Here is a 25,136-nt window from a genome sequence, read left to right on the forward strand (position 1 = left end):
CCACCCCTCACCACCCCCCAACAGCTAACCTCCCCCTGCCCCCCACAGGCTAACCACCCCTCACAAACCCCACCCCCCCACAGCTAACCTCTCCCTGCCCCCCACAGGCTAACCACCCCTCACAACCCCCCCCTCCCACAGCTAACCTCCCCTCTGCCCCCCACCCCCACAGCCAACCTCTCCTAGCTCCCCCCCCCCCCCCCCCCCGCCCCCGGCTGACATTTCCTCTCCTTGGCCCAGGCTCACACAACGGCGTCCGCACTCAGGACTTCCCCTCGGGCAGCCTGAACAGCCTGGAGAGCCTGGACGTGCAGGCCTTGCGCAACAGCACCGCCCTGGAGACCCAGAGCTCCGACCTCCTCAGCCAACTGCAGGGCAGCTGCACCCCGGAGTCCTACCTCCCGAGCACCCAGCAGGAGTGGCTCTCCCTGCGGCTGCACGGCCCGCGGCGCTGGAAGGTGCCCAGCCTGCCCTGCACCAAGAGCTCTGAGCCCTGAGGGGCTGGGCTGCAGCCCAGCCACGTATCTGTGGTTAGAAATACAGCAGCCAAGTAGCCCCAAAGCTCCCTGGCTCCGTGGTTCTGTTCTGCCCCCATGGGATCCGCTGCCCCCCCCGGCCTGGCCAGCCAAGGCGTGCCTCGGCAGGGTGGCACATTCCCCGACCCGCCTCCTGGAGCAGACCACAGCCCGTCTCCCCTTGGGACTACAGATCCCAGCATGCAATGGGCCTCTGCGAGGACAGCTGGGCACGGAACTCCCTGAGCCAAGGCCCGGCAGCTGGCTGGTTCCCCGCAGCAGCAGCAGGAGAGGGCTGGGGCTGGGGCTGGCTGCTGTCTGAGCTGCCCCTGGGCCAGGCTCTCTGCCTGCAGCCAGCCCCTGGCTCGGGTGGGGTGGCGCACAGCCTAAGTGTTCTGGGTGGGGTCACTGCCCCCCCAAACAGCTCGGCCCAGTGACTCTGGCCTGGCTGCATGGACCAGGCCCCCTGCAGACTGTTAGCCCCACACCCCTGGCCCGGCACTGGGGTCAGCGCCCCTACTGAGCCCCCACCCTGCTCCCTCTAGCACCATGCCGGGGCATTAGGATCAGAGTGCCCCCTACTGCCACCAGCCCTGGGATCTCTAAGACACACAGGTGCTGTGGCTGCATAGAGCAGCGTTGGCAGGCCTCACTTCGTGGGGCGATCCGGCTGCGGGCTCCAGCCCTGTGGAGTCCTGGAAAGGGAACGGCCTTGGGGCTCTGAGCTGTGTTCTGCTCGCTGCGGGCATGCGCAGGGCAGACATCCCAGCTCCTTACAATGAAATCCGTGGCAGAGACCAGTGTGAGAGTGCCTGGGGGTGGTGATGACTCATTTCCATTTGTAACTAACTAATGAGAGGCGCTGGGGTTTGGTGGGTTGTACATGACACCCTGAGTGACACCTCCCCTCCACCGCCCGGCTGCCTGCCCACCTGCAGCTTCCTTCCTGAGCAGTGGGCTCTTACGGGGCACCGCCGCCCCACTGCTACTTTGGGCCTGGAGTTTGACTAAGGAGCTGGGTTTTCGCTGGCTCCTCGTGACAGAATAAATCTCCCCGTGGACCACGTCTCTTCACCCTCTCAGCTGCTCTGATGTGGCTGAGCCGTGGAACTCCCAGACTCGCAAAGAAAAACGTTCACAAATCGATGGCCCCTGTCACCAGCCTTCGTGCCCCCTCCCCCGAAACACCCCCCTCGGAAAGGCTCGGGAGTGGAAATGGGGTGTCAGTGACCCCGTGGGCCCTGGGCTTGCGGGTAAAGGGACTTACGAGTGTTGGTCAGTTGTTCTCCATGAGGGCTGCATGGCTGGGCTGTGGACCCTGGACTGATGAGAACGCAAGAATGGCCAGACTGGGTCAGACCAAAGGTCCATCTAGCCCAGTGTCCTGTCTTCTGACAGTGGCCAATGCCAGGCGCCCCAGAGGGAATGAACAGAACAGGGAATCATCAAGTGATCCAGCCCCTGTCACCCAGTCCCAGCTTCTGGCAAACAGGGAGAGGGGAGACAGGTCTGTATCTCAGGGAAGGCCCTTGTTGCTGGGACCCTTGGGGCTTTGAACAAAACTTGTGTTTGACCTCTCTGCTTATTCCTGCCTTGTTTGCGAGGGAGAGAGCTGAGCCGTGAGGCTTAATCCAGGTCACCTGCCAGGTAAACAGGAGGGGCAACCCGGGGAGAGTTCAGAGAGCCAGCGTGATCCTGTCTGAGGTGTGGCTCTACGCCACAGAGCGGATACGGAGGATGAGGGAACTGCTGCTCTGCCCTGCCCTGGCTGTGCTGTTTTTGTCTGCCAGAGGACAGAACAGATTTCTGGCTACACCAGAGGAGAAGATACCTGGTCTGGTACCGTACGTCACAACGATGTCCAAGAAGTCTTTGTTTTCTTGCATGCTGCAGAGCCAGATTCAGACATCATTGTCCCGCCGCCCCAAGGGGAAGGATCAGCAACGAGGGAAGTGGAGAGAGCAGGAACCAAAGCAGCAGACGGGCAATGTCTGACCGAGAGGGAACAGAGCCAGGAGGCATTCAGCCCAGCTAGACCCATCAAAATGTTTTCAGATAGTCAGCAATCAAGGACAGGAGAACCTGGAACAAAAATCTACAGAGGACAAACCGGGGCTGGGGGTCGTTGTGGTCTGAAATAAGTAGCTACTGCTGGAGTTGGTTCCACCATTGTAAGAATGCAAACAGTCGTCAGTGGTGACTCCAAGAGGAGTGGAAGAGAATTCAGGCAGGGCCACAAGCCAACGGGACAGTGCGCTGTCTGCCAGAGTGAAAACAGGAGCTGTAACCACAGGATTCGGAGGCTGTCTGGCAGGTCTCCCCCAAGGCTGATGACGCACATTGGAACCAATGGCACGGCATCCCATGGAACCACGCAGATTATAGAAGGCCTCGGGCAGCTTGGAAGGGAGCAGAAGTAAAGGAAAGTCCAAGTGACCGTCTCTGAGAGTCTACCGGTCCCTGTGTGACAAGGCAGAACGTGCTGGAGGTGAACTGTTGGCTTCATGACTGGTGTGTGGCTGAAGGCTTTGGTTTTGTTGAACATGGTGTCCCCTAGTCTCTGTTTGCCAGCAGCTGGGAATGGGTGACAGGGGCTGGATCACTTGATGATTCCCTGTTCTGTTCATTCCCCCTGGGGCACCTGGCATTGGCCACTGTCGGTAGGCAGAACACTGGGCTGGATGGACCTTTGGTCTGACCCAGTGTGGCCGTTCTTATGTAACATTGGGCCATGTTCCAGTGGGAAGCACAAGGAAGTTGAAAGGAAACACGATGGATTTTGGTGGTCAGATCAAAGTAGTGACCTTCGTCTTTTCCTCCCATTCATTGACTGCAGACAAAAGTGAGATGCTCCTACACCGCACAACTAGCTTTCAGCTGCCCTCTGTCGCAAAGGAGACACGAGCCACAGCTGGTGTCCTCCGACTCCCATTAACGTGGACGAGGCCACATTGCTGCTGTCTGAGTCTCACAGCACCACTGAAGCTGCGAGCTGGTTCAGCTACCGGCGGCATATAGGGACAGGGTGGGTTCCTTGAAGGGGTGTGGGGGTTCTGCGGGTGGCCTCTGGTTTCTGTTTTAGAAGAAAGAGGGAGCAGCAGTGTGTGTTAAGCTAGGCCTGGCATGTCCGTGTAGAGTTAATGCGCATGATTATTTGGGAGCCAGCTGCCATGGGACAGGGCACCGGCCACAGCCACCACCCGCGAGCCCACAGCCGCCATGGGGCAGGGCACCGGCCACAGCCACCACCCACGAGCCTGCAACCACCATGGGGCTGGGCACCACCCGCCGCGAGCCCATAGCCGCCTGCCACAAGCTCACAGCTGCCATGGCGCAGGGCACCACCCATAGCCATCACCCGCGAGCCCACAGCCGCCATGGGGCAGGGCACCGGCCACAGCCACCACCCACGAGCCTGCAGCCACCATGGGGCAGGGCACCACCCACACCCATCACCCGCGAGCCCACAGCCGCCATGGGGCAGGGCACAGCCCGCCACAAGCCCACAGCTGCCACAGGGCAGGGCACCACCCACAGCCACCACCCGCAAGCCCACAGCCGCCATGGAGCAGGGTGCCGCCCACAGCCACCAACCACGAGCCTACAGCTGCCACAGGGGAGGGCACCACCCACGAGCCCACAGCCGCCATGGGGCAGGGTGTGACAATGCGGTTCTGGCGGAACCCAACTGAGAGTGCCAACTCAGGACAAATTGCTCAAACAGGGCAGTTACAGCCCAAGGCTGGGGTTTTTTCCACCTCTAAGGCAAACCAAACCAGCCAGACTAAGAGGACTTTGGTCTCACCCCACTGGCTAACCGCAAGTCTCACAAGCAATCTCCTTAGGCACTCCAGTTTCCCAGTATCACCACCAGTGCCACTCGTTATGGGGACAAATGGTTATGAAAACCAAGACCCCAGTAAAAGAAAAAGGTTCTCCTGATCCCAAAGGACCAAGCCCCAGACCCAGGTCAATATACAAATCAGATCTTACCCACAAATCACGCTGTTGCCAATCCTTTAGAATCTAAAATCTAAAGGTTTATTCATAAAAGGAAAAAGAGATGAGAGTTAGAATTGGTTAAATGGAATCAATTACATACAGTAATGGCAAAGTTCTTGGTTCAGGCTTGCAGCAGCGATAGAATAAACTGCAGGTTCAAATCAAGTCTCTGGAATACATCCCCCGCTGGGATGGGTCCTCAGTCCTTTGTTCAAAGCTTCAGTTTGTAGCAAAGTTCCTCCAGAGGTATGAAGCAGGATTGAAGACCAGATGGAGATGAGGCATCAGCCTTATATAGTCTTTTCCAGGTGTAAGAACACCTCTTTGTTCTCACTGTGGAAAATTACAGCAAAATGGAGTCTGGAGTCACATGGGCCAGTCCCTGCATACTTTGCTGAGTCTCAAGGCATATTTGCCTTCTCTCAATGGGTCCATTGTATAGCTGATGGTCCTTAATGGGCCATCAAGCAGGCTAGGCAGAGCTAACACCAGTTTGTCTGGGATGTCACCCAGCAGCATAGCATAAGTTTGAAATAGAGCCAATATTCATAACTTCAACTACAAAATTGATACACACATATAGACAGCCTAATCATAACCAGTAAACCATAACCTTGTCTAAGACACCCCATTTGACCCCCTTTGTACAAGATTTGGTGCCACTACAGGACCTTGGTTGCATCAATGATCTATATGGTCCCAGATTATATCAATAACGTCACATAGGGCACCGCCCGTCGCGAGCCCATAGCACCCAAGAACCAGAGGATGGGTGATGGATCAGCACAATCAGAGAGGCAGCCCCTCAGCCAGGCCCCAGGTCCAGTCTCCCCTTGCTGGGCAGGGGGTGAGGGGCAACAGCCATTGCTGGGCTGCCCACACTGCTCTGACTGCGCCACAGAAACGCCCACTCCTCCCTCTGCCAGCCCTGCCCGATGCAGGAGCCTGCTTCCCGGAGCTCCCCGGGAGTGGGATGGAGTGGAGGGCGGTTGGACAAGCTGCCTGCTGCCCAGAGTCTGAGCTGGGCTTTTATCAGTGCTCCCAGCCTGGGTGGATGGGCAGGGTGGCTACACCCACACCCTCAGGCCCCCAAGGAACCCAGGAACAGCCTGAGAAGGGGTCCCAGCTCCCTCTGGCCCCAGCACATCTCCACCACAGTGAAATGCAGAGAGAGCCAAGGGGCAGCCCAGCCATGGGGCCATCAGCCCATTGCACTGGCGGGGAGGCCCACAGCAAGGGAGGGAGCAGCCGCAGGTTCCTTGGCAGAGCCCCGGGGTCTGTCCTGCCCCCCGAGGTGGCTGGAAGCTGGGGCCGTACTTCCCACACCCTGTCAGCCAGAGGCTGGGGCCAAGGCAAACCAGGCCTCCAGCCCTCTGGTCTCCCTGTCCCTTACCACCTCCAGCTGTCCCAGCAGGGGCCTGCAGTGTTCTTGCCCCTCTGTGTGAGGGGTGGGCTTTAGCTGACAGCGGGGGCCTTGCAGGCAGTTTCCGTCATGGGGAGAAAGGGCTGATTCAAGTCAGCAGGTGGCGCAATCCAGTTCATTCACAAACAACACACTAGATCCTGGTTCCCTGGACACAGCAGGAGCACGCAGGTAGTTCCCTTACTAGTCCCACGTCTGCCCCTCCAGCCAGCCCTGCGCCTCAGGAGCACTGTGTGCTCCCTCTCCAGGCCATGCTCACCACTGCTTCTCTCGCTGCCTGCTCCTTTCTCTGGGCTTCCAGACACAACAGCTGCCCCAGTCAATGCCCCAGCCCCTGTGTGGCAATCAGGTCCCAGAGATTCCCTCAGCCAGAGGGCTTACCTCTGGGTCTGGCCTTGCCAGTACCTTGGGTAGTGGCTTTCTTTTTTTTCATCTCTCACAACGCAACAGGGCATTTAATTGCCCCTTAATTTTGCCCGCATGAAGGGCAGTTAGCACACGTCTCACCCAGATCTGTCACTCCTGGCTGCCCCCTTCCAGCACAACCCAATGGTCAGTGCAAGGACAACAGGGGTTGGGCCCAAGAGAGATCAGTGCGGTGTGACACTGGGGTCTCGGGGATGGACCCAGAGCACAGACCTAGACCCCTGGCCCCCTCTCTGCCCCCCACCACTGCGCTGGCTGGTGGGGTCCCCGGAAGAACCATGACTGAGTCCACTCCTTGCCCCCCTCCCCTTCCCAGAGCCATGGGTCAGTCCGCTCCCGCTTCCCCCCCTTCCCAGAGCCATGGGTCAGTCCGCTCCCTGCCACCCCCACTCCTCCGAGCCATGGATCTGTCCGCTCCCTGCTTCCCCCCCCTTCCCAGAGCCATGGGTCAGTCCGCTCCCTGCTTCCCCCCACCTTCCCAGAGCCATGGGTCAGTCCGCTCCCTGCTTAACCCCCCTCCCCAGAGCCTGGCGGCTGCGGAGCCGTTGCTCCGGGGGCCGCTAGGGGGCGGTGCAGAGCGGCCATTGGTCCGTGCAGCGACCCCGCGGCCCCTACTGGCGTGGGCGGGGCATTGGGGGGCGCGGCTGGGGGCGGGGCCGTTCGCGCTCTGCGGCTGCGAGGCTGAGGGGAGTTGTCGAGTCCCCGCCCCCCGTGTGCGTCACTTCCGCAAGGGGCGGGCGCGCGAAACAGTGAGGCTCGGCGGAGCTTCAGGGTCGGGATCGTGCCCGGCTCGGAGCTGCCGCCAGCGGCCATGTCGGGTTCGGTCAGCCCCGCCCGCGGCTCGGCCGCCCCCGCCCTGGCAAGTACCGGGTCTGCCCCGCCCCCCGCATGAGCCCCCCAATCCCCGCCCCCCCCCGCGCGAGCCCCCCCTTCCCCGCCCCCCGCCAGTTCCTTCTGGCCGCGCCGGTGCCTCGCGCCGGCCCTGCCCCCCCCCGCCCCCGGCTCCGTTCCCTGCCCCCAGCGCCTCCCGGGCGTGTTCTGCCCTGTCACCATGTGCGCTGGGGGCGGGGCCGGGGCCGAGCGCCACGGGGCACGAGCTGCCTGGCCAGCGGGGGCCCCTCCCCCTGCGCTTCTGTCCGCCCGGGGGGGGCGCTGGCGGGGGTCAGGGAGCCCAGGGGGCTGCGGGGCGGGAGTGGGGGGCTCTGGCGGGGGTCGGGGAGCCCGGGGGGCTGCGGGGCGGGAGTGGGGGGCACTGGCGGGGGTCGTGGAGCCCGGGGGGCTGCGGGGCGGGAGTGGGGGGCACTGGCGGGGGTCGGGGAGCCCGGGGGGCTGCGGGGCGGGAGTGGGGGGCTCTGGCGGGGGTCGGGGAGCCCGGGGGGCTGCGGGGCGGGAGTGGGGGGCTCTGGCGGGGGTCGGGGGGCTGTGGGGCGGGAGTGGGGGGCGCTGGCGGGCGTCGGGGAGCCCGGGGGGCTGCGGGGCGGGAGTGGGGGTGTGCTGGTGGGGGTCCAGGGGCTGGGGGGCGGGGAGCCAAGGGGGCTGCGGGTTGGGAGTGGGGGGCACTGGCGGGGGGCGGGGAGCCCAGGGGGCTGTGGGGTGGGAGTGGGGGGGGCGCTGGCGGGGGGCGGGGAGCCAAGGGGGCTGCGGGTTGGGAGTGGGGGGCACTGGCGGGGGGCGGGGAGCCCAGGGGGCTGTGGGGTGGGAGTGGGGGGGGCGCTGGCGGGGGGCCAAGGGGGCGGGGGGCGGGGAGCCAAGGGGGCTGCGGGTTGGGAGTGGGGGGCACTGGCGGGGGTTGCCCAGTCCTGCCTGGCTCTAGCCCAATTCTCCATATTCTCTCCCAGCGGCGAACTCGGCCGTTCACAGGCCCCCAAGCCCGGTCTCCATGCCCTGGGATGCCAGGAGCCTGGCCCGTCTGAGCGACTCTGCCCCCAGCCTGGGGGTGCAGCAGGAGGGTGCTACACCCCATAGTGAGGTTGGGGGCAGAGACCTGTCCTGGAGCTGTCTGCATCCCTCTGGGGGGGGAGGAATGGGCAGCCCCTCCACTGCCCTCCAGCCTAGGCCGCCAGGCTGCTCCCCTCCTTGGCATGACATTTGTAGGTTGGGCCTTGGCTCTGTCACTTCCCCCTGGGGCGGCAGGTTGTCTGGAGCTGTGTGAATTCAGCCAGCTGCTCCCTAGAGCGCCCCTTGCTGGACGAGGCCGGGACTGGAGTGGGGGTGAATAGGAAGGGAAAGGAAGCGCTCTGTGGGGCAGCCCCTGGCTCCTCTGCCTCTCCCACCGGGGCTCTGGGGAGTGGCCGTGGGTCTGCTCGGGTGCAGCAGGAGTCCGCGGGGCGTCTCTGAGACCACCGTGCCTTGCAGGCCACGTGCCAGGCAGGCTCAGAGGACGAGGCTCTGGAAGAGGAGCTGATGGATGGCGACGAGTCCCGCTCCTGGACCCCACAGGAGAAGGCCCTGCACGAAGCCCGGCTCAAAGCCAAGGCCAAGCGGCGCCTGCGGCGCACCTCGTCCCGGGACTCCACCCGGGAGCCGGCACCCGAGGGGGGGGAGCCCAGCCCCGACCCCAGCAGCCCCAAGGGCAAGACCAACGACAGGAAGTCGCGCATGGGCAAGGGCCGTGGGCTCCCCAAGAAAGGTGAGGTGCAGCTGCCCAGTGCAGCACACCCCTGCCCCACGGTGCAGGCTCCCATCCCCCTGATGCCCTTCCCGCATCCCCCTGGCCCCTCCTGCTGCCTTGGGGCACACCCTTGCCCCACGGTGCAGGCTCCCATCCCCCTGATGCCCTCCCCACAGCCCCCTGGCCCCTCCTGCTGCCTTGGGGCACACCCCTGCCCCACGATGCAGCCTGTGGCCCGCCTGGCTGTTACATAGCGCACACCCCTGCAGTCCCTCCTGGCTCACTGCTGCCCCACAGTGCAGCTCCCCAGTCCCCGCACCCCACACAGTGCAGCCCCTGCTCCCTCCTGTTGCCCCAAAGACACCGGGATCCTCCCCTCTACCTCCCTCAATCCCCACGCAGTCCCCTGCTCTTCCTGTGCTGGGTGGGAGCCGCTCCTGCCACGTGCTGTGGGTTTGCTGGGCCCCACTGAACTCACTACACTTGTGACACAATCATGCCCGGGCTGGGAGCCTGCCATGAGCCACTGCTGCTCTGGTGCCCAGCTTTGCCCTGGGCCGGGGGCGCTGAGCAGTGCGCTACCCTTGCCCAGAGGCCCCCGGTCCCTTTTCTGTAGCGGGCGGAGCTGGGTTGGTGCCTGGCTGGGATGCTGTGACCCATGGGGGTGGCTGAACCACTATGTCTCCTGCAGGTGGCGCTGGGGGCAAGGGTGTGTGGGGTGCACCTGGCCTGGTGTACGGGTACCAGGAGCCCGACGCGCGGGACCCCAACTACGACGAGTCATCTCAGGTACGTTCCCAAGGGCAGTGCAGTTCCCGGGCCCCTTCCTCCCCCCCCAGAGCCCAGCGTCACCGAGCTCGGACCCCAGCACTCATCCACTGCTGCCCCCGCTCAGCCATGCCAGCCCCCTCCCCGGAGCCCCACGGACTGGTGCTTGTGTGGGTGGGGCCTGTCCCAGTGGGGGTACCGCTGGCCGTGAGCCCCTCTGCCCCTCTCTACAGGGCGACACGGTCTATGCCACGGTGACGCCGGAGCTGGAGGAGGGGGAGCTGGAGAAGAACGTGCACCCCATGGTGCTGGAGTACTTTGAACACGGGGACACCCTCGAGGTGATGGTGAGTCTGGGGAGTCCCTCTGCCACCCCCCCTCCCCCCAGCGGGCTTCTGGGCTGGGAGGGTTTCAGGGGCCACATCCGTCTGGCTAGGCCCGGGGGCCCCTGCAGTGCCAGGGGAGGGCGCTGGGAGCCGCTGAGGAAGGAGGAGGATGGAGTGGGGCTGGGCTGGGAGCCGTGGAGGCTGGAGTGGGGCTGGGCTGGGAGCCGTGGAGGCTGGAGCGGGGCCGGGCTGGGCGCCGTGGAGGAAGGAGGCTGGAGCGGGGCCGGGCTGGGAGCCGTGGAGGCTGGAGCGGGGCCGGGCTGGGCGCCGTGGAGGAAGGAGGCTGGAGCGGGGCCGGGCTGGGAGCCGTGGAGGCTGGAGCGGGGCCGCGCTGGGCGCCGTGGAGGAAGGAGGCTGGAGCGGGGCCGGGCTGGGAGCCGTGGAGGCTGGAGCGGGGCCGGGCTGGGCGCCGTGGAGGAAGGAGGCTGGAGCGGGGCCGGGCTGGGAGCCGTGGAGGATGGAGTGGGGCTGGGCTGGGCGCCGTGGAGGAAGGAGGCTGGAGCGGGGCCGGGCTGACGCGCTGTGCTGGGCGCAGGAGCTGCTGAAGGAGCTGAACCTGGGCGGCAGGAAGCACGCCGTCCCCTCACTGGCTGTGGCGCTGGCGCTGGAAGGCAAGGCCAGCCACCGGGAGCTGACCTCCCGCCTGCTCTCTGACCTCGTGGGCAAGGTCATGACCCCGGAGGACATCGCCAGGGCCTTCGACAAGATGCTCAAGGACCTGCCTGACCTCATCCTGGACACTCCTGAGGCTCCGCAGGTTGGGGTGGGGGTGGGGGTGGGAATACCCCTGGGAGGGGTGGGGGCGGGGCTGGGGAGACATCGTGGGGGCAGGGGCAGGAATGGCATGGGGGGGGAGAGCTGGGTGGGGGGAATGCCCTGGGTGGGACTGGGAATGCCGTGGGGGGGGGAGGGGCATGGGAAGGGAGGAGCTGGGAATGCCCTTGGGAGGGTGGGGGCGGGGCTGGGAATGCTGTGGTGATCGGGAGTTGGGTGGGGGCTCTAGGACCTGGCCCTGCCAGGCAGAGGAGGTGCTGTGCCAGGCCCCTGGGTGGCGTCTGTGCCCTGACCACATGCTCGCGCCTCTGCAGATGCTGGGCCAGTTCATTGCCCGGGCCGTGGCTGACCATGCGCTGCCCCTGGACTTCCTGGACCGCTACAAGGGGCGCGTGGACTGCGAACACGCCCGGTAAGAGTCTCCTCCCCCCGCCCTGCCCTGGCACCAGCCTGGTCTGCTCTGCCCCCAGCTGGCAGCATCTCCAGGGAGAGCCCCCTGCCCCTCACTGTCTCCTCCTTGCAGGGCTGCCTTGGACCGCGCCGCAGTGCTGCTCCGGATCAAGCGGGACGTGAACCAGTTGGACAACGTGTGGGGAGTGGGGGGCGGCCAGAGGCCTGTGAAGCATCTCATCAAAGAGGTGAGCGCCTTGTGCCCCTCGCTGGCTGGCTTGGCCCCGGGGCTGCACGGGGCCTGGGCGGGCGCCTGCCCGTCCCCGTGCTGAGCCCTCAGTACCTGTCCCCACAGATGAACCTGCTGCTGCGCGAGTACCTGCTGTCCGGGGAGGTGTCGGAGGCAGAGCACTGCCTGCGGGAACTGGAGGTCCCTCACTTCCATCATGAGCTGGTCTATGAGGTAGGGCACAGGCCTGGCCTGTTTGGGGCTGTGCTGTGATCGCCAGCGCTGGCCGGGGCCAGTACCCATGGCACCCCCAGTGGCTGCTGCGGCCCGGCCGTGGGAGCTGTGCTTGCTACCTGGATCCTGGGGGGTGTCCGTGATGCCAGCAGTGGCTGGTGCTGCCCACCCCATGCTGACGCCCCCTCCTCCATCCTCGCAGGCTGTAGTGATGGTGCTGGAGTCCACAGGCGAGACTCCCGTCGTCATGATGGTAAAACTGCTCAAGGTGCTGTGGGAGACCGGCCTGGTGACCCTGGACCAGATGAACCGGGTGAGTGCTAGAGCTGGGACAGGAGCCCGGGGAGCAAGGGGCTGGGTTGGTGCCATGAATAGTGAGGGGGAGCCAGCCATGGAGTCTTGGCAGACTCGCCAGCTGCAGCAGAGGTGAGGAGGCCCTTGTGGGGGCAGATTCAGCCTCTAGGATTGACTGCAGCATAGGCTGCTATTCCCAGCCCAGGGCGCGAGGTCTCCCTGGGGCATCACGGCCCCTCCCTGCTCTGTCCCAGCATTCCTGTCTCTGATCCCAGTTCTGATCCCCCAGGGCTTTCAGCGAGTCTATGACGAGCTCGGAGACATCAGCCTGGATGTGCCCCTCGCTCACCGTATCCTGGAGCGACTGGTGGATCTCTGCTTCGAGGAGGGAGTCATCACCAAGCAGCTGAGAGACACCTGCCCAGCCAGGTACCTGCAGCATGGGGGACTATGGGTCAGGTTTGAGGAGCACCAGGAGAACTGCAGGGGAGCCCAGGGCTGGGATAGAAGGAGCTTGTGGGTTGGAGGTGGGGGGGAAGCCCAGTGCTGGGGTAGCAGGGGCTGTGGGTCAGGATTGAGGGGCACTGGCAGAGCTGTGTGTGGAGCCCTGGGCTGAGGTAGCGGGGGCTGCAGGTTGGGATTGAGGGGCACAGCAGAGCTGTGGGTCGGGAGTGAGGGGCACCAGCGGAGCTGTGTGTGGGGAGAGCCCAGGGTTGTCTGGGGCCTAGCTCACTGACATTCGTGTCTTTCCTCTCTCCAAGGGGCCGGAAGCGATTTGTGAGCGAGGGTGATGGGGGGCAGATCAAGCAGTAACTGGCCGTCTCGTCCCCCCCCAGCCCGACAGTCCCCTGGAGGTGATTGATGTCCCCCAGCCCTGGAGCTCCTCCTTGTCTGTCTCCAGCTGGGAACGGCGCCAGGGAACCACCCAGCCCCAGCTCCCAGAGGGGCGGTGCAGAGGCTGTGATGGATCTTGGGGGGGAGGTGGGGTCCAGGAGCAGGGAGGGGGCTGGTGGGCTGATCTCCCAGCTGGGGCTGCCCTGGAGGTGGAAGGGGGGCGGGGGGGCTGGGTGCAGCTGCAGGACTCTTGTCCCCTCCCCCTCCCTCAGCCCCAGCTGGGAGATGCCCCTCCCTCGCCTAGTGGGGCTGTGTCTGTGCCCCCCCAAGCTTGGCTCCATGCAGTGGGGTTAGCAAGGGGGCATTTCCTCCCTCCCCTCTCCCCCCAGCCTCCTATGCTGGCTAGTTCAGGAAAGGGCCTGGTTCTCACTCTACCCCCGGGGCAGGGAGCTCTGCTTGGGGGCTTTGGGATTCCTTTCTTCCCCACAATGGAGCAACTGAGGTCACCCCATGTGTCAGTCCAGCTGTGGGGGGCCTGGTGGCGCAAGCCTGGCTGTAACTCCATCTACAGCTTGCTCCTTGGTGCCCCCCCTTCCCACACCAGGGCGTGGCCTGCAGAATGGGCTGGGTAAAACCAGCCTGTCTTAGGGGAAGGCAGTGTGTCCTTACTCTGCCCCAGGGAGTGGAGCTGGGGGCTTGCAAGAGACATGCCCAGGCCTCTCCCCTGGGCTGGGCACCCGGCCACACAGGACAAGCTGCTTCCTTGTATCTTATGCCAAGGGCCAGGAACAACCTCCACAGCAAAGGATTCTGGGTCACACCGATCAGCTTGCCTCATGGGCAGTGACACAGGTAAGGGGGCCACACCCACCTCCCCACATCTCAGCTCTGCTCCTCTTCTAGGCAGAGATCCTGCTCCCCCCCAGGGACTAGCCTCAGCTCTGCCCCTAGGGTGATCGGCTGAGCATTACCCACAGTCCACTGCCTTGTGCTTACTTTACTACCCTACAGCGATTCATCATAGTGGAGCTCCCCTGGGCTGCAGCACTGGGAGGAGGTAGCACCAACCACTGGTACGGGCCGCATGCAGGAGCACTGGGTGTGACAGCTGGAGTGGGGGGTTCTGCCTGGCCTAAGGGGGCCCAGTTGACGAAGGGCAGGTATTTGAAGGGTGTGGAGCCGGGGGGGCCTGTAGGCCTAGGGTGGCTGGGGGTATCTCGGGGAGGTGATGGGCTGGGACTCATCTCCTGGGGCAGGGGCCTTAAACCCCAGCGCTTGAGCAAGGTGGGACTTGGGGCTACTCCAGGTCTGCCTTCCAGCACCCTGAGGAGTCTATCACCCCCTGGTAGGCCCCACTGTTGGGCTGGGGAGCAGGGAGTCAGCAGCTGGGTGCTGCAGCAGTGAATGGCCCTCCCTGGCTTGAGGAGCGGGGCAAAGGGGCAACGCTGATGCATAAACACAATAAAGATGTGTCCAAAGGAACCGCTGGTCTAGCCTGTGTTTGTCCTCCACTGTGTGGGCTGTGGGGGGTTGACCCTAGTGTAGGGCGGGCGGGAGCTCGCTGGCCAGCAGGGTGTGGGGCAGCCCCAAGGACCGTGGCCCACCCAGCGTGTTCCCAGCTGCAGGGCTCGGGGCGTCTGAGGTTTGACCCCTGAGAGCTGCTGCCCGCAGAGCTCGGGAACTGCCTGCCCTGGGCTAGCCTGTCACCCCTCTGCCTGTGCCTGGGTTAGCCCCTGGCCATGGGTAGGGCTCAGCCTCTCGCTCGCCTGGCTGGGCACCGAGCTGCACTTGGCCCCCACCCCCTCCTGGGGTGGCTCAGAACCGGCTGGGCCTGGCTGTGTCCTCTGCTGTGGGGAGCTGCCAGGACTACACCTCCCAGCATGCAGCGCGGCGGGGCTCCCAGCCACGTGCTAGTTAGGCTATGGTGGACAGTGTGCACCGACAGGTGTCGTAGCTCTACGGCCCCCGCGCGGGGTATGCCGGGAGATGCGGTGACGGGGCCGTCAGCCCTTCCAGCCGCGCGCTCCTGAGGATGGTGACGTACAAGTGCCGCGAGAGCGTCGGTGGGGGCGGGGCCTGGCGAGCTGGCGGTCTCGGGCTGGGGGGCGGAGCCCAGCGAACGGGCGGGGGCGGGGCCTGGCGGGCTCGGCCTGGGGGCCTGGCGAGCTGACGCGAAGGGGGCGGAGCCCGGTGTGCTGACGGGGCGGGGGCGGGCTCGGGCTGCGGCCCGGTGTGCTGACGGGGCGGGGGCGGGGTCGGGCGGGCTGGGGGCGGGGCCCAGTGTGCTGACGGGGCGGGTGCGGAGCCTGGCGGGCTCGGGCTGGGGGCGGGGCCCGGTGTGCTGCGGGGGCGGGGCCTGGCGGGCTCGGCCTGGGGGCGGGGCCCGGTGTGCTGACAGGGGCGGGCGGGCGGGCGGGCTCGGGCTGGGGGCGGGGCCCGGTGTGCTGACAGGGGCGGGCTCGGGCTGGGGGCGGGCGGGGCCCGGTGTGCTGACAGGGGCGGGCTCGGGCTGGGGGCGGGGCCCGGTGTGCTGACAGGGGCGGGCTCGGGCTGGGGGCGGGCGGGGCCCGGTGTGCTGACAGGGGCGGGCTCGGGCTGGGGGCGGGCGGGGCCCGGTGTGCTGACAGGGGCGGGCTCGGGCTGGGGGCGGGGCCCGGTGTGCTGCGGGGGCGGGGCCTGGCGGGCTCGGCCTGGGGGCGGGGCCCGGTGTGCTGACAGGGGCGGGCGGGCGGGCGGGCTCGGGCTGGGGGCGGGGCCCGGTGTGCTGACAGGGGCGGGCTCGGGCTGGGGGCGGGCGGGGCCCGGTGTGCTGACAGGGGCGGGCTCGGGCTGGGGGCGGGGCCCGGTGTGCTGACGGGGCGGGGGCGGAGTCTGGCGGTGCCGCTCGCTCCCTGTCTCGGCGCGGCGGGGCCATGGCCCGGGAGCGCAGGCGGCGGGGCCCGGAGGCCGTGCGGGGCCCGGAGCGGGGCGGGCGGGGCCCGCAGGCGGCGCGGCGGGAGCGCGGGGCGGGCGCGGGTCTGGGCCGGGGCTGGGCGCTGCTGGCGCTGGCGCTGGCCGCCGCCGGCCTGGCCTACGGGCTCTACGGGCGCTGGCGGCTGGGCCGCCGCGTGGTCACCCCGCACCCGGCGCCGCGCGTCCTGCCCGCCGGCAGCAGCGGCCCCCGCGCCGCGCCCGAGCGCTTCTGGGGCTCCTACCGCCCGCACGTCTACTTCGGCATGCGGCCCCGCAGCCCGCGGCCGCCCGTGGCAGGTAGGGGCCCGGCCGGGGCGGGGGCGGGCTCCGGCGGCCCGGTCCGGTCCGGTCTCACCCTTCCCCCCTCTCTCCCCCAGGCCTCATGTGGCTGCGGCAGGCGGCGGAGGCCCGGCTGCGCCACACGTGCGAGCAGAGCGACGGGCTGCCCGGCTACGGCTGGCTGCTGCACGACGGGCTGCGCTTCGGGGCGCAGGAGATCCGCGACCGGGGCCTCACGCTGCGCACCGAGTTCGTGAAGCGGCCGGGCGGGGAGCACGGCGGGGACTGGAGCTGGCGGGTCACGGCCAGGCCGGAGGTGGGACCGCGGGAATGCAGGGCCCTGCCCGGGGTCAGGGACAGCTGGGAAGGAACCCAGGAGTCCTGGGCTCCCCCCTCCCGCCAAGTCTCTACTGTCACCCTTAAGCCACGTGTCCTCCTGGAGCTGGGAGTCCTGACCCCACAGTGCTCGGTGCTGCCCCTTCCTGCGTCCAGCGGAGCCATTGGGCCGGGCCGGTCGATGGGGACTCCCTGCTTTGAGCCCCGCGTGTTTTCCCGATAGATTGGACCACCCGGCCCCTTGTGATTTGTGGCGGTTCCTCTCCCGCCCCAGTCTCTGTCCCCGGGGAGCGTTTCCTGCTGTGGGTGGGTCTCCTGGTTGCCAGGGTCTCGGGGCTGCCCCTGGGGTCTGCAGCACAGAGAGCTACAGGGGCGAGCGATGCCCAGGGTCCATCTTCCTCTTTGCAGAGTCCGGGCGACCAGACCTCCCTCGTCTCCCTGCTCTTCTACGTGGCCACCAACGGGCAGGGGACGCTGCAGCCCCACGTGGAGAACACGCGCTTGGTGTCGGTGACTGGGACATCCGAGGAACTCGGCCATTTCAACATCACCTTCCACAAGCCCACCACAGACACTGGGGAAGCCCTCAGATATGTCAGGTATGGGCGGGAGCTGGCTGTGGGGGAAGCTCCTGGCTTTCCCAGGAGGGGCGCTGTGGGGAGCAGGGCAGTAGCTCCGGCTGTGGGGTGGTCCTGGCTCCTAGCCCGGCCTCCCTTCCTGCACTGATCCCTCCTCTCTTGCAGCTATAACCACCTGGATGCCAGGAGCCCGGGGCTGCACCGCCTGACGGACGTGGTGAAGAGCAGCCTGAGCGACCGCTTTGTTTACGCTGCGCCAGGCGGGCCCAAGCGCCGCTACTTGGCTGTGGACACGTACCGGGCGCTGCCGGGGGAGCCGGAGCAAGAGCCCCAGAGCCACCTGCTGCTGCACCAGGTGACGCTGCCGCTGCCCTGCCGCGTGGAGGTGACTTTTGAGTCCGGCAGCTTTGCCGAGCGCCCCGGCTCGCTGGTGGGGGCGGTGCTAAGCGAGGAGCTGGCTGGGCACGTGGCCGCCTTCGAGCGGCGCTTCGAGGAGACCTTCTCCCTGGCCCGCAAGGGCTTCACGCCCCAGCAGCAGCGCTTTGCCAAGGCTGCCCTCAGCAACATGATGGGTGGGATGGGCTACTTCCACGGGCACTCCATCGTGCAGTCTGCGCACAGCCCGCACCCCCTGCCCTACCCCGAGGGCCCCCTGTTCACCGCCGTGCCCTCCCGCTCCTTCTTCCCCCGCGGCTTCCTCTGGGACGAGGGCTTCCACCAGCTGCTGCTGGCGCGCTGGGACCCGGCCCTGAGCCGCGAGGTCATCGCCCACTGGCTGGACCTGATGAATGTGGAGGGCTGGATCCCGCGGGAGCAGATCCTGGACGACGAGGCGCGAGCCAAGGTGCCCCCTGAATTCATCCTGCAGCACAACGAGGCTGCCAACCCGCCCACCCTCTTCCTGGTGCTGCAGCAGCTGCTGCGGGAGCCGGGCCAGGGCCCCGCCGAGCTGTCCTACCTGCGGCGGCTCTTCCCCCGCCTGCGCACCTGGTACGAGTGGTACAACACCACGCAGGCGGGGCCGCTGCCCTACACCTTCCGCTGGCGGGGCCGGGACCAGGACACCGACCTCTTCCTCAACCCCAAGACGCTGACCTCCGGGCTGGACGACTACCCTCGCGCCTCGCACCCCTCGCCAGTCGAGCGCCACCTGGACCTGCGCTGCTGGATGGCCCTGGCCGCGGGAGTCATGGCCGAGGTGGCCGAGCGGCTGGGCGAGCCAGCTGCCGAGTACCGGCGCATGCAGCAGGCGCTGAGTGACAACGCCCGGCTGGAGCAGCAGCACTGGGCCGAGCAGCTGGGCATGTTCGCCGACTACGGCAACCACAGCCAGGCCGTGGGGCTGGAGCGCGAGAAGGTGGCTGTGGGGCCGGGGCAGCCCCGCCACCAGCTCCCTGCCCCACGCCTGGTGCGGGTGGTCCGCAAGCCCCCCAAGCTGCAGTTCGTGGGGGCCCTGGGCTATGTCAGCCTCTTCCCCTTCCTGCTGCAGCTGCTGCGGCCCGACTCGCCCCGCCTGGCCAGCATCCTGGGGGACATGCGCAGCGAGCAGAAGCTCTGGACCCCGTACGGCCTGCGCTCGCTCGCCCGCACCAGCCCCCTTTACATGAAACACAACACGGAGCACGACCCCCCTTACTGGAGGGGGCCCATCTGGATCAACATGAACTACCTGGCTGTGCGGGCGCTGCACCATTACGCCAGCCTGGAGGGGCCCTACCAGCAGCGGGCAGCTGCACTCTACCAGGAGCTGCGTGCCAACCTCATTGCCAACCTGTACCGCCAGTACGTGGAGAGCGGCTACCTGTGGGAGCAGTACAGCGACAGCACAGGCCAGGGCCGGGGCTGCTACCCCTTCACGGGCTGGTCTGCCCTGGTGGTGCTCATGATGGCCGAGGAGTATTAGGGGCCAGGCTGGGAGAAGGGGGTTCCAGCTACCAGCGGGGGGGCAAAGGGCACCCCCCGACCTCTTATTCTAACCCTGGTGCTTGGGACCCTGCAGCCACCTCAGGGCCAGGGGTGGGGAGCGGTGGCTTTGCTGCATTACGAGGATACCATGCACTGCCCAGGCCTTTGCCCCTGCTCGTCTTTCTCAGGTGTTTTAATATGAATGTTCTAGGCTGGGGAGGGGGGGCTGTCCTCTGTACCTTCCTGCCTCTCTTCCCCCCCCCCGCAGCTGGGGGGAGAGGGGTCTCTACTTTTTTTTAAAGAATAAAGCTGAGTAGCTCTACCCTTTTCTGGCTGTTGCCATCTTTGGGACTCAGCGGGGTGGGGGGTGGACACAGCCAGCCATGGGGCACTCTGGGGAGGGGGCAGGTCCCACAAGGGTGCCTGCTGGGGCAATGAGCTCCGCAGGGGGCTAGAAGGGCCTAGTAGGTAAGGGGCCTGTTGTGTTTAGGGGTACAGCCTGGAGCTGAGGGGGGCTGCTGGCCACAGCCCTTTCTCCTGGAGGTTGCAAGGAGCAGGGGCCAGAACGGGAGGTGCTTGGGCAGCAGGGAGCCCCCATCAAAATCCTAGGGCATGTCAGGGGCCCGTAGTGCTGCTCCACTGATGAGGCCCCCGTGAGCCCCCCCAGGCCAAAGGAACTGCTCCCCCCTCCCCAGGCTGGGCCAAGGCCTGTTCTGCACCAAGCTAGGGCAGCAGTGAGGAGCAGGCCGCCCTGCGGTCACGTTTCCCACTGGTAGCTGGACTCTCTCTCCCCCCCCCAGCTTAGAGCCCAAGCGGCAGGAGGTGGGTTTGCCTTGCCCCACCCCCACCCCCGCGCAGACACTCACAGGCTGTAATTCCACATCTCTTTAATAATGAGAACTACTGTCCCCCAGAGCACAGACCCGCAGGCTGGGAGCAGAGGCCGCGTCTCCCCCCCAAGGCAGCAGAGCTGAGTGCAGCAGGCAGCCGCCCACCCCCCACTCCCAGTGACGGGTTGCCATGGGGAAGGCTGCTAGCTGCCCCAGGCCAGCCACCCCACACTCCCCAGGAGAAGCACTTTGGGAGGGGGAGGGGGCGCTGGGCAGGAATAATCTGATTCGTGCAATTCCACCGAAACCCAGTCCCAGTGGGAACTCTACGGGGGGAGGGGAAGTGCCCGGGCAGGGCAGCGCTACACATGGTACCCAACAAATGACAGCAGCACGCAGAGTGAGGGACACACATCGTCTACAGAGAGTCAGTTTTGGGGGACAGCCCCCCACAAGGGCACGCTCTCCCCAGGGGCTCCATGCCAAGAGTCCACACCCCAGGGAAGGGTCAGTCAGCCACGCGGTGCCGGTGCAAATTGTCCCCGAGCCGGCACACAGGGCAGAAGCAGAGCTGGAGGCAGGGCCCTGGGACAGGAGGGGTTTGGTCGCTGGGCGGGTGGGACCCCACGCTGCAGCTGGGAGCTGCCTGCTGTCCTGCCCGCCAGGGAGGGGAAAAGCCCACGCAGGGCGCTGGTGAGCATGGAGCCCCAACGCTGCCAGCCACAATCACTCAGGAGAGGGAAGGGCCCAGAGGCAGCTGCCCTGGCCCCAGCTCCCCCCCCCACTGCCCAGCATGTGGGGCAGGAAGAGGCCAGGGCACTGCCTCTCGAGGTACAGGAAGAGCCTCTACACACCCCACACCACAGGGCAGGAGTGCCAGGCAGCCCACCAGGCGGGATGTGCCCCACCCAAACAGGGTAAGGGCATGGGACAGCCTTCAGAGACCTCTGCCCCTCAGCCAGGAGCACAGAGGTGGGGGCTGCCAGGCAGGGAAAGGGAGCTGGGGTCACAGGGCAGGAAGTGGGGAGCTGCCGTCTGGGGCAGCCCCCAGCTCAGGGCTCAGACAGGCAGGACAGGCGAGCCAGGCTCCTCACTGCCCCCTTCGCTCTGGAGCCCACAGAGGCTCTTGCGCTCTGAGAGCTGGGGGGACTCGGGCCCCGCCTTGCTGAGCAGGTGCGTCTCCTCCTCACTGTCCTCCCCGCCCTCCTCCTCCTGGCAGCGCCCCACCTCAATGCCCGAATCGCCCGTCAGGCGCCGGTGCCGGAAGTGCTCACTGCTGTCCCCCTGGGCTGCGCCCTCCTCCTCCCCCATGCACTCCTCCTCCTCCTCCTCCTCGATGTCTGAGCAGCGGTGGTAGTCGGCCTCGAAGAAATCCACGTTGGAGGAGAAGAGGGTCTGCTTGGGTGGGGCCTCGCAGGGGGCTGGCTCCTCGGGCAGCTCCCAGCTGGCGCCGGTGCCCGTGCTGCTGCTGCCGCCTTCCTCGCTGGGCGTGCTGGCCTGGCTGCGCTCCGTCTCATCCGTGATCTGCACCGACAGCGATGTGCTGCTAGGGGAGGTGAGGCAGCTCGACTCGCACGAGCAGCTGGTGAAATTCTCCGAGCTGGGAGACAGGGTCAGGGGACTGGAGCCCAGGCGGCTATGCGGCCCGCCCAGCTGGGCTAGGATGGTGCTGTAGGGGGGAGGAGGGGTGCTGGGACGGTGAGCCACCTCCTCATAGGCGGGCAGCTTAAAGGAAGCCAGCATCCCTGGAGGGGAGAGAGAGAGTCACCTGGGAACCCAAAGGGAGCCAGCCACAACCACAGACCCCAGCCCCTCCTCCCCAGGCAACCCCACCTGCTTCCCGCCCTGTGAGCCCAGCTCCCCTCCAGGCCTCTGGAGCTGCCCCTCCTGTCAGCCCCTCAGCTGTGTGCTCCTGGCATTGCCCCCTCTGCCCCAGACACAGCCTGCCCGCCACCCTGCCCTCACTGTGCTTCCCAGGCTGACCGCCCCGTGGGGTCCAGAGCCACGCCACAGACGTTACACCTGAGCTGGTGAGGACGCAGCCTCAAACCAGGGCGCTCCCCCCTCCCCTCCCCAGTGGAGGATCTAGTTCCATGCACGACTTTCCAGCAACAGCGGGGTAAGACCTAGGCTGGCTTTCCAGCTCAGGGGTCTGAGAGCCTGTCTGGGTGGGGATGGCCAGCGCCATGCACACATGGCCAGACTGCCCGAGCTGAGCTCACAGAGGCTGTGCGACACTCACTGAGATCCATCATGGAGGTGGGGTAGTTGCAGGCACCGTGGTAGGCGATGAGGTTGATCTCACGCTGCCGCTGCTGCTGCTGCAGACGCAGTTTGGCGCGGCGGTGCCTGTAGGCGCAGCAGCAGCTGAAGAGGATGAGAATAGTCCAAAGGAGCCAGAACCCTACAGACAGGAGAACACTGGAGAACAACCCTCCTCCAGGAGCCCCCAGTACACCCCCACCTGGAAGAGGCTGGGACTGGAGCAGCCAGGAACTCCCCCCAATCAGTGCCCCTGCTGGACCAGGCCAGGGCTGGAGCAGCTGGGAACTCCCCCCACAGCCAGCACCCCAGCCCTGCTCCCTGCCAGGAGAGGCTGAGAGCTCCTCCCATCGCAGTAAGGATCCCGGAGAGGCAGGTGCTGGCCCCAACCCCCGGCAGCCTAGTGCCGCGCCATCACCTCCCCACTCACACCAGAGCTCGTAGTAGTAGGTGCAGCATCCAGTCTCTCCGCAGCAGTGGCCCGTCTCACACACGTAGGGCTGGTTCTTCACCCCTGGGCAGTATTCCCGAGCCTGCAGGGAGAGAACCTGGCATTACACTCCACAGCCACCCCACCAGTCCCCTCCCACCGCACTGGCACCGCATATGGGGCACAGCCCTGCCGGGACGTCTGCAGGAGAGCCTGGGAGCTCCCTACGTTGCGGGCTGGTTGGCAGCAGGCTCAGACAGACCCTGCCGCGCTCCCATGGCTGAGGGTCTCCTAGCTGCACGATGCCCCGCAGCAGCGCTCCAGGACAGAGGCCGGGCGTCCACGGAGTCTCTGGTGGAGGCGCCTCATGCAACTACGGGCAGGGCCAGGCCAAGTCCCCTGAAGCGCACAGAGGGCTCAGGCTGACGCAGGTGAACCCACCCCACCAGTCCCTCACCCCCAACACACACACTCCTCTATGGAGCCAGGGCTGCAGGTTAGCACGAACCCGCTTCAGCACCAGCTGCCACGGAGGGTGAAGTGTCCCCACCTGGCTAAAGGGATCCCACCCGGCTAAAGGGATCCCACCCGCTCCTCTCTACCCAAGCCTGGAGCCGGGCACTCTCCCGGGGCCCCTCTCTTCAGCATCCCTGAAGGGCTGTCCGGGTCTCGAAGCCGGGGTCACGGCGGTCTCCCTCCCTTCCCTGCACGGAGCCTGCTCAAGGCCTGGGCCCCGTCTACACAGACCTGCTCCGGGTTGATCTGAGGTGCGATGTTAAACCGCTGCAGGCCCGGTCTCATGAGCGAGCTGCGCCGGATTTCGCCCGGCCCGTGTGATGCTCTAGGGGGTTTACCTGGGGGTTGCCGTGGCAGACACCGGAGCGCCCTGGGCTGGTTTCAAACCCCAGCGCAGCCCGGGGCGTGTGACACGGGGCCGGTCCCGGCTACGCGAGGGCAGGTTTAGCCGCACGGGGGCAAACCCTGCCCGGGCAGCGGCTCCCCCAGGCCCGTGCTGCGGGACACGAGCCGGCAGCGCTCCCGCGCCGGGCTCGGCCCGCGGCCACACACCGCACACGGCCCGGGGGGGGGGGGGGGAGGGAGAGCGTGTGACCGACGCGCTCGTGCGGACACGGGGGGGGGGTCGGTGCAGGCCGGGCCCAGCCCCCCCCCGGACTCAGCCCGGCCCCGCTGCCCCCGGGGCCCCGCCGCCCCCGGGGCCCCGCCCCGCGGTACCTGCTGCTGCTGCCGGCCCAGCAGCGCGGCCCAGGCCCCCTCGGAGCCGCCGCCCCCGGGCCGCTCCATGGCGCCGCCTACAGCCCCCCGCGGCCCCGCTCCAGCGCCGCCGCCCCGGCCCCCGCCGCCCGCAGCAGCAGCCGCTCCCCCGGCCCCGGGGCCGCCGCCTCCATCCCGGCCGCCCGGCCCGTCTCCTCAGCCCGGGCCGCAGCCTCCGCCGCCGCCATCACGCCCGGGCCGCAACGCCCGCCCCCCGCCGCCCCCTTCGGCCAATCCGCTCCCGAGCTGCGGCCAGCCGCCAATCAGCGCCGCTACCCCACCCTGCCTCAGCCAATCAGCGGCAACCTTCCTGCACCCTCACGCCCAACAACAGGAGACAAAGAGACCGAGACCCGGCCCCGACGATGACTGACAGGAAGCTTGGCCAATTGAGATCGCATTCCCGCCTCTCCAAGACTGACTGCCAGTAGGTCTGGCCAAAGGCAGGGCTGAGCTCGGTCTCGGTGATAGACTGATAGTTACGAAAACCAATAGAAGATGGACACCCGCCCTCTGGGTGGAACTTAACAAGTACCTGCCCAATGGAAAGCGAGATCCACCCCTAGGTTATTACTGACAGGCGCTGTGACCAATGGAAACCACACACTGTCCACTGAGAACGTGACTGACAAGGGAGTCAGCCAACGGATCCACCGGGCAACCCTCTCGGGCACTAATTGCTACAGTCCGCCCTCTGCCGGCTGTTCCCGGGTGCTGTGGGCAGGGCTGGGCAGGGCAAGGCAGGGTGGGGGTCTGGGTGCTGTGGGCAGGGCGGGGCAGGGTGGGGGTCTGGGTGCTGTGGGCAGAGCAAGGCAGGGCGGGGGTCTGGGTGCTGTGGGCAGGGCGGGGGTCTGGGTGCTGTGGGCAGGGCAAGGCAGGGTGGGGGTCTGGGTGCTGTGGGCAGGGCGGGGGTCTGGGTGCTGTGGGCAGGGCGGGGGTCTGGGTGCTGTGGGCAGAGCAAGGCAGGGCGGGGGTCTGGGTGCTGTGCGCAGGGCGGGGCAGGACTGGGGTCTGGGTGCTGTGGGCAGGGTGGGGGTCTGGGTGCTGTGGGCAGAGCAAGGCAGGGTGGGGGTCTGGGTGCTGTGGGCAGGTCAAGGCAAGGCAGTGGTGCTGCACAAGGACTCAGGGCATGTTTCTGATTGCCCAGGCTGCTCCATGCACAGGGCAGAGCAGAGGGTGGCCAGGGCCCCATGTCTGGGGCAGAGGGTGGGGATGTCCCTTGGTGTTAGCACTTGGCCCAGTGCCCTCTGTACAGGCACCAGGCTGCTGCAAGTGGAGTCACTCAGACATCCAACCACTTCCAAGCCAGCAGGGTCTGGCTACAGGCTAGTCCCTATTTCCTCTTCTGGGGCCTTAGGGCAGGCACCCAAGCTTAGATCTCTTCTCTGACCCCCTTCCCTGGGATG

At 66.6% G+C, this 25,136-nt stretch overlaps 3 protein-coding genes across 3 annotated transcripts; 2 read left to right on the forward strand and 1 right to left on the reverse strand.

Annotated features, from left to right (window-relative positions):
• The first annotated feature begins 7,177 nt into the window (after positions 1 to 7,177).
• On the forward strand, positions 7,178 to 12,865 carry LOC135879347 (programmed cell death protein 4-like). Its single transcript, XM_065405304.1, has 11 exons — positions 7,178 to 7,225; positions 8,722 to 8,995; positions 9,669 to 9,766; positions 9,979 to 10,092; positions 10,667 to 10,888; positions 11,220 to 11,317; positions 11,429 to 11,543; positions 11,651 to 11,758; positions 11,961 to 12,071; positions 12,342 to 12,481; positions 12,814 to 12,865. The coding sequence occupies exons 1-11, from the start codon at positions 7,178 to 7,180 to the stop codon at positions 12,863 to 12,865; spliced, it is 1,380 nt and encodes a 459-aa protein (XP_065261376.1).
• A 3,221-nt stretch (positions 12,866 to 16,086) lies between these two features.
• On the forward strand, positions 16,087 to 19,250 carry MOGS (mannosyl-oligosaccharide glucosidase). The gene is made up of 4 exons (XM_065405186.1): positions 16,087 to 16,135; positions 16,216 to 16,433; positions 16,862 to 17,052; positions 17,197 to 19,250. The coding sequence occupies exons 1-4, from the start codon at positions 16,102 to 16,104 to the stop codon at positions 18,932 to 18,934; spliced, it is 2,181 nt and encodes a 726-aa protein (XP_065261258.1). The 5' UTR covers positions 16,087 to 16,101; the 3' UTR covers positions 18,935 to 19,250.
• Positions 19,251 to 19,808: 558 nt separating this feature from the next.
• Positions 19,809 to 23,760, reverse strand: WBP1 (WW domain binding protein 1). The gene is made up of 4 exons (XM_065405154.1): positions 23,692 to 23,760; positions 22,459 to 22,561; positions 22,009 to 22,170; positions 19,809 to 21,511 (listed from the first exon to the last, which is right to left on the reverse strand). Exons 1-4 carry the CDS (start codon positions 23,758 to 23,760, stop codon positions 20,826 to 20,828), a joined length of 1,020 nt encoding a protein of 339 aa, XP_065261226.1. The 3' UTR covers positions 19,809 to 20,825.
• Between the last annotated feature and the right edge of the window lie 1,376 nt (positions 23,761 to 25,136).

This window comes from Emys orbicularis, chromosome 5, assembly GCF_028017835.1.
Source record: "Emys orbicularis isolate rEmyOrb1 chromosome 5, rEmyOrb1.hap1, whole genome shotgun sequence".
In the NCBI taxonomy this organism is placed as follows: Eukaryota; Metazoa; Chordata; order Testudines; family Emydidae; genus Emys; species Emys orbicularis.

Bases quoted from the DNA above. Each gene is read 5' to 3' on its own strand.
- WBP1 (XM_065405154.1), bottom strand. From the start codon at position 23,760: ATGGAGCGGCCCGGGGGCGGCGGCTCCGAGGGGGCCTGGGCCGCGCTG. The intron at 22,562-23,691 runs GTACCGCGGGGC...CTCTCCCTGCAG, and splicing joins TGGGCCGGCAGCAGCAGCAG to GCTCGGGAATACTGCCCAGG. The intron at 21,512-22,008 runs GTGAGTGTCGCA...TCTCCCCTCCAG, and splicing joins CACCTCCATGATGGATCTCA to GGATGCTGGCTTCCTTTAAG.
- LOC135879347 (XM_065405304.1), top strand. From the start codon at position 7,178: ATGTCGGGTTCGGTCAGCCCCGCCCGCGGCTCGGCCGCCCCCGCCCTG. The intron at 7,226-8,721 runs GCAAGTACCGGG...CGTGCCTTGCAG, and splicing joins GCTCGGCCGCCCCCGCCCTG to GCCACGTGCCAGGCAGGCTC. The intron at 12,482-12,813 runs GTACCTGCAGCA...CCTCTCTCCAAG, and splicing joins AGAGACACCTGCCCAGCCAG to GGGCCGGAAGCGATTTGTGA.
- MOGS (XM_065405186.1), top strand. From the start codon at position 16,102: ATGCGGCCCCGCAGCCCGCGGCCGCCCGTGGCAG. The intron at 16,136-16,215 runs GTAGGGGCCCGG...TCTCTCCCCCAG, and splicing joins CCCGCGGCCGCCCGTGGCAG to GCCTCATGTGGCTGCGGCAG. The intron at 16,434-16,861 runs GTGGGACCGCGG...TCCTCTTTGCAG, and splicing joins GGGTCACGGCCAGGCCGGAG to AGTCCGGGCGACCAGACCTC.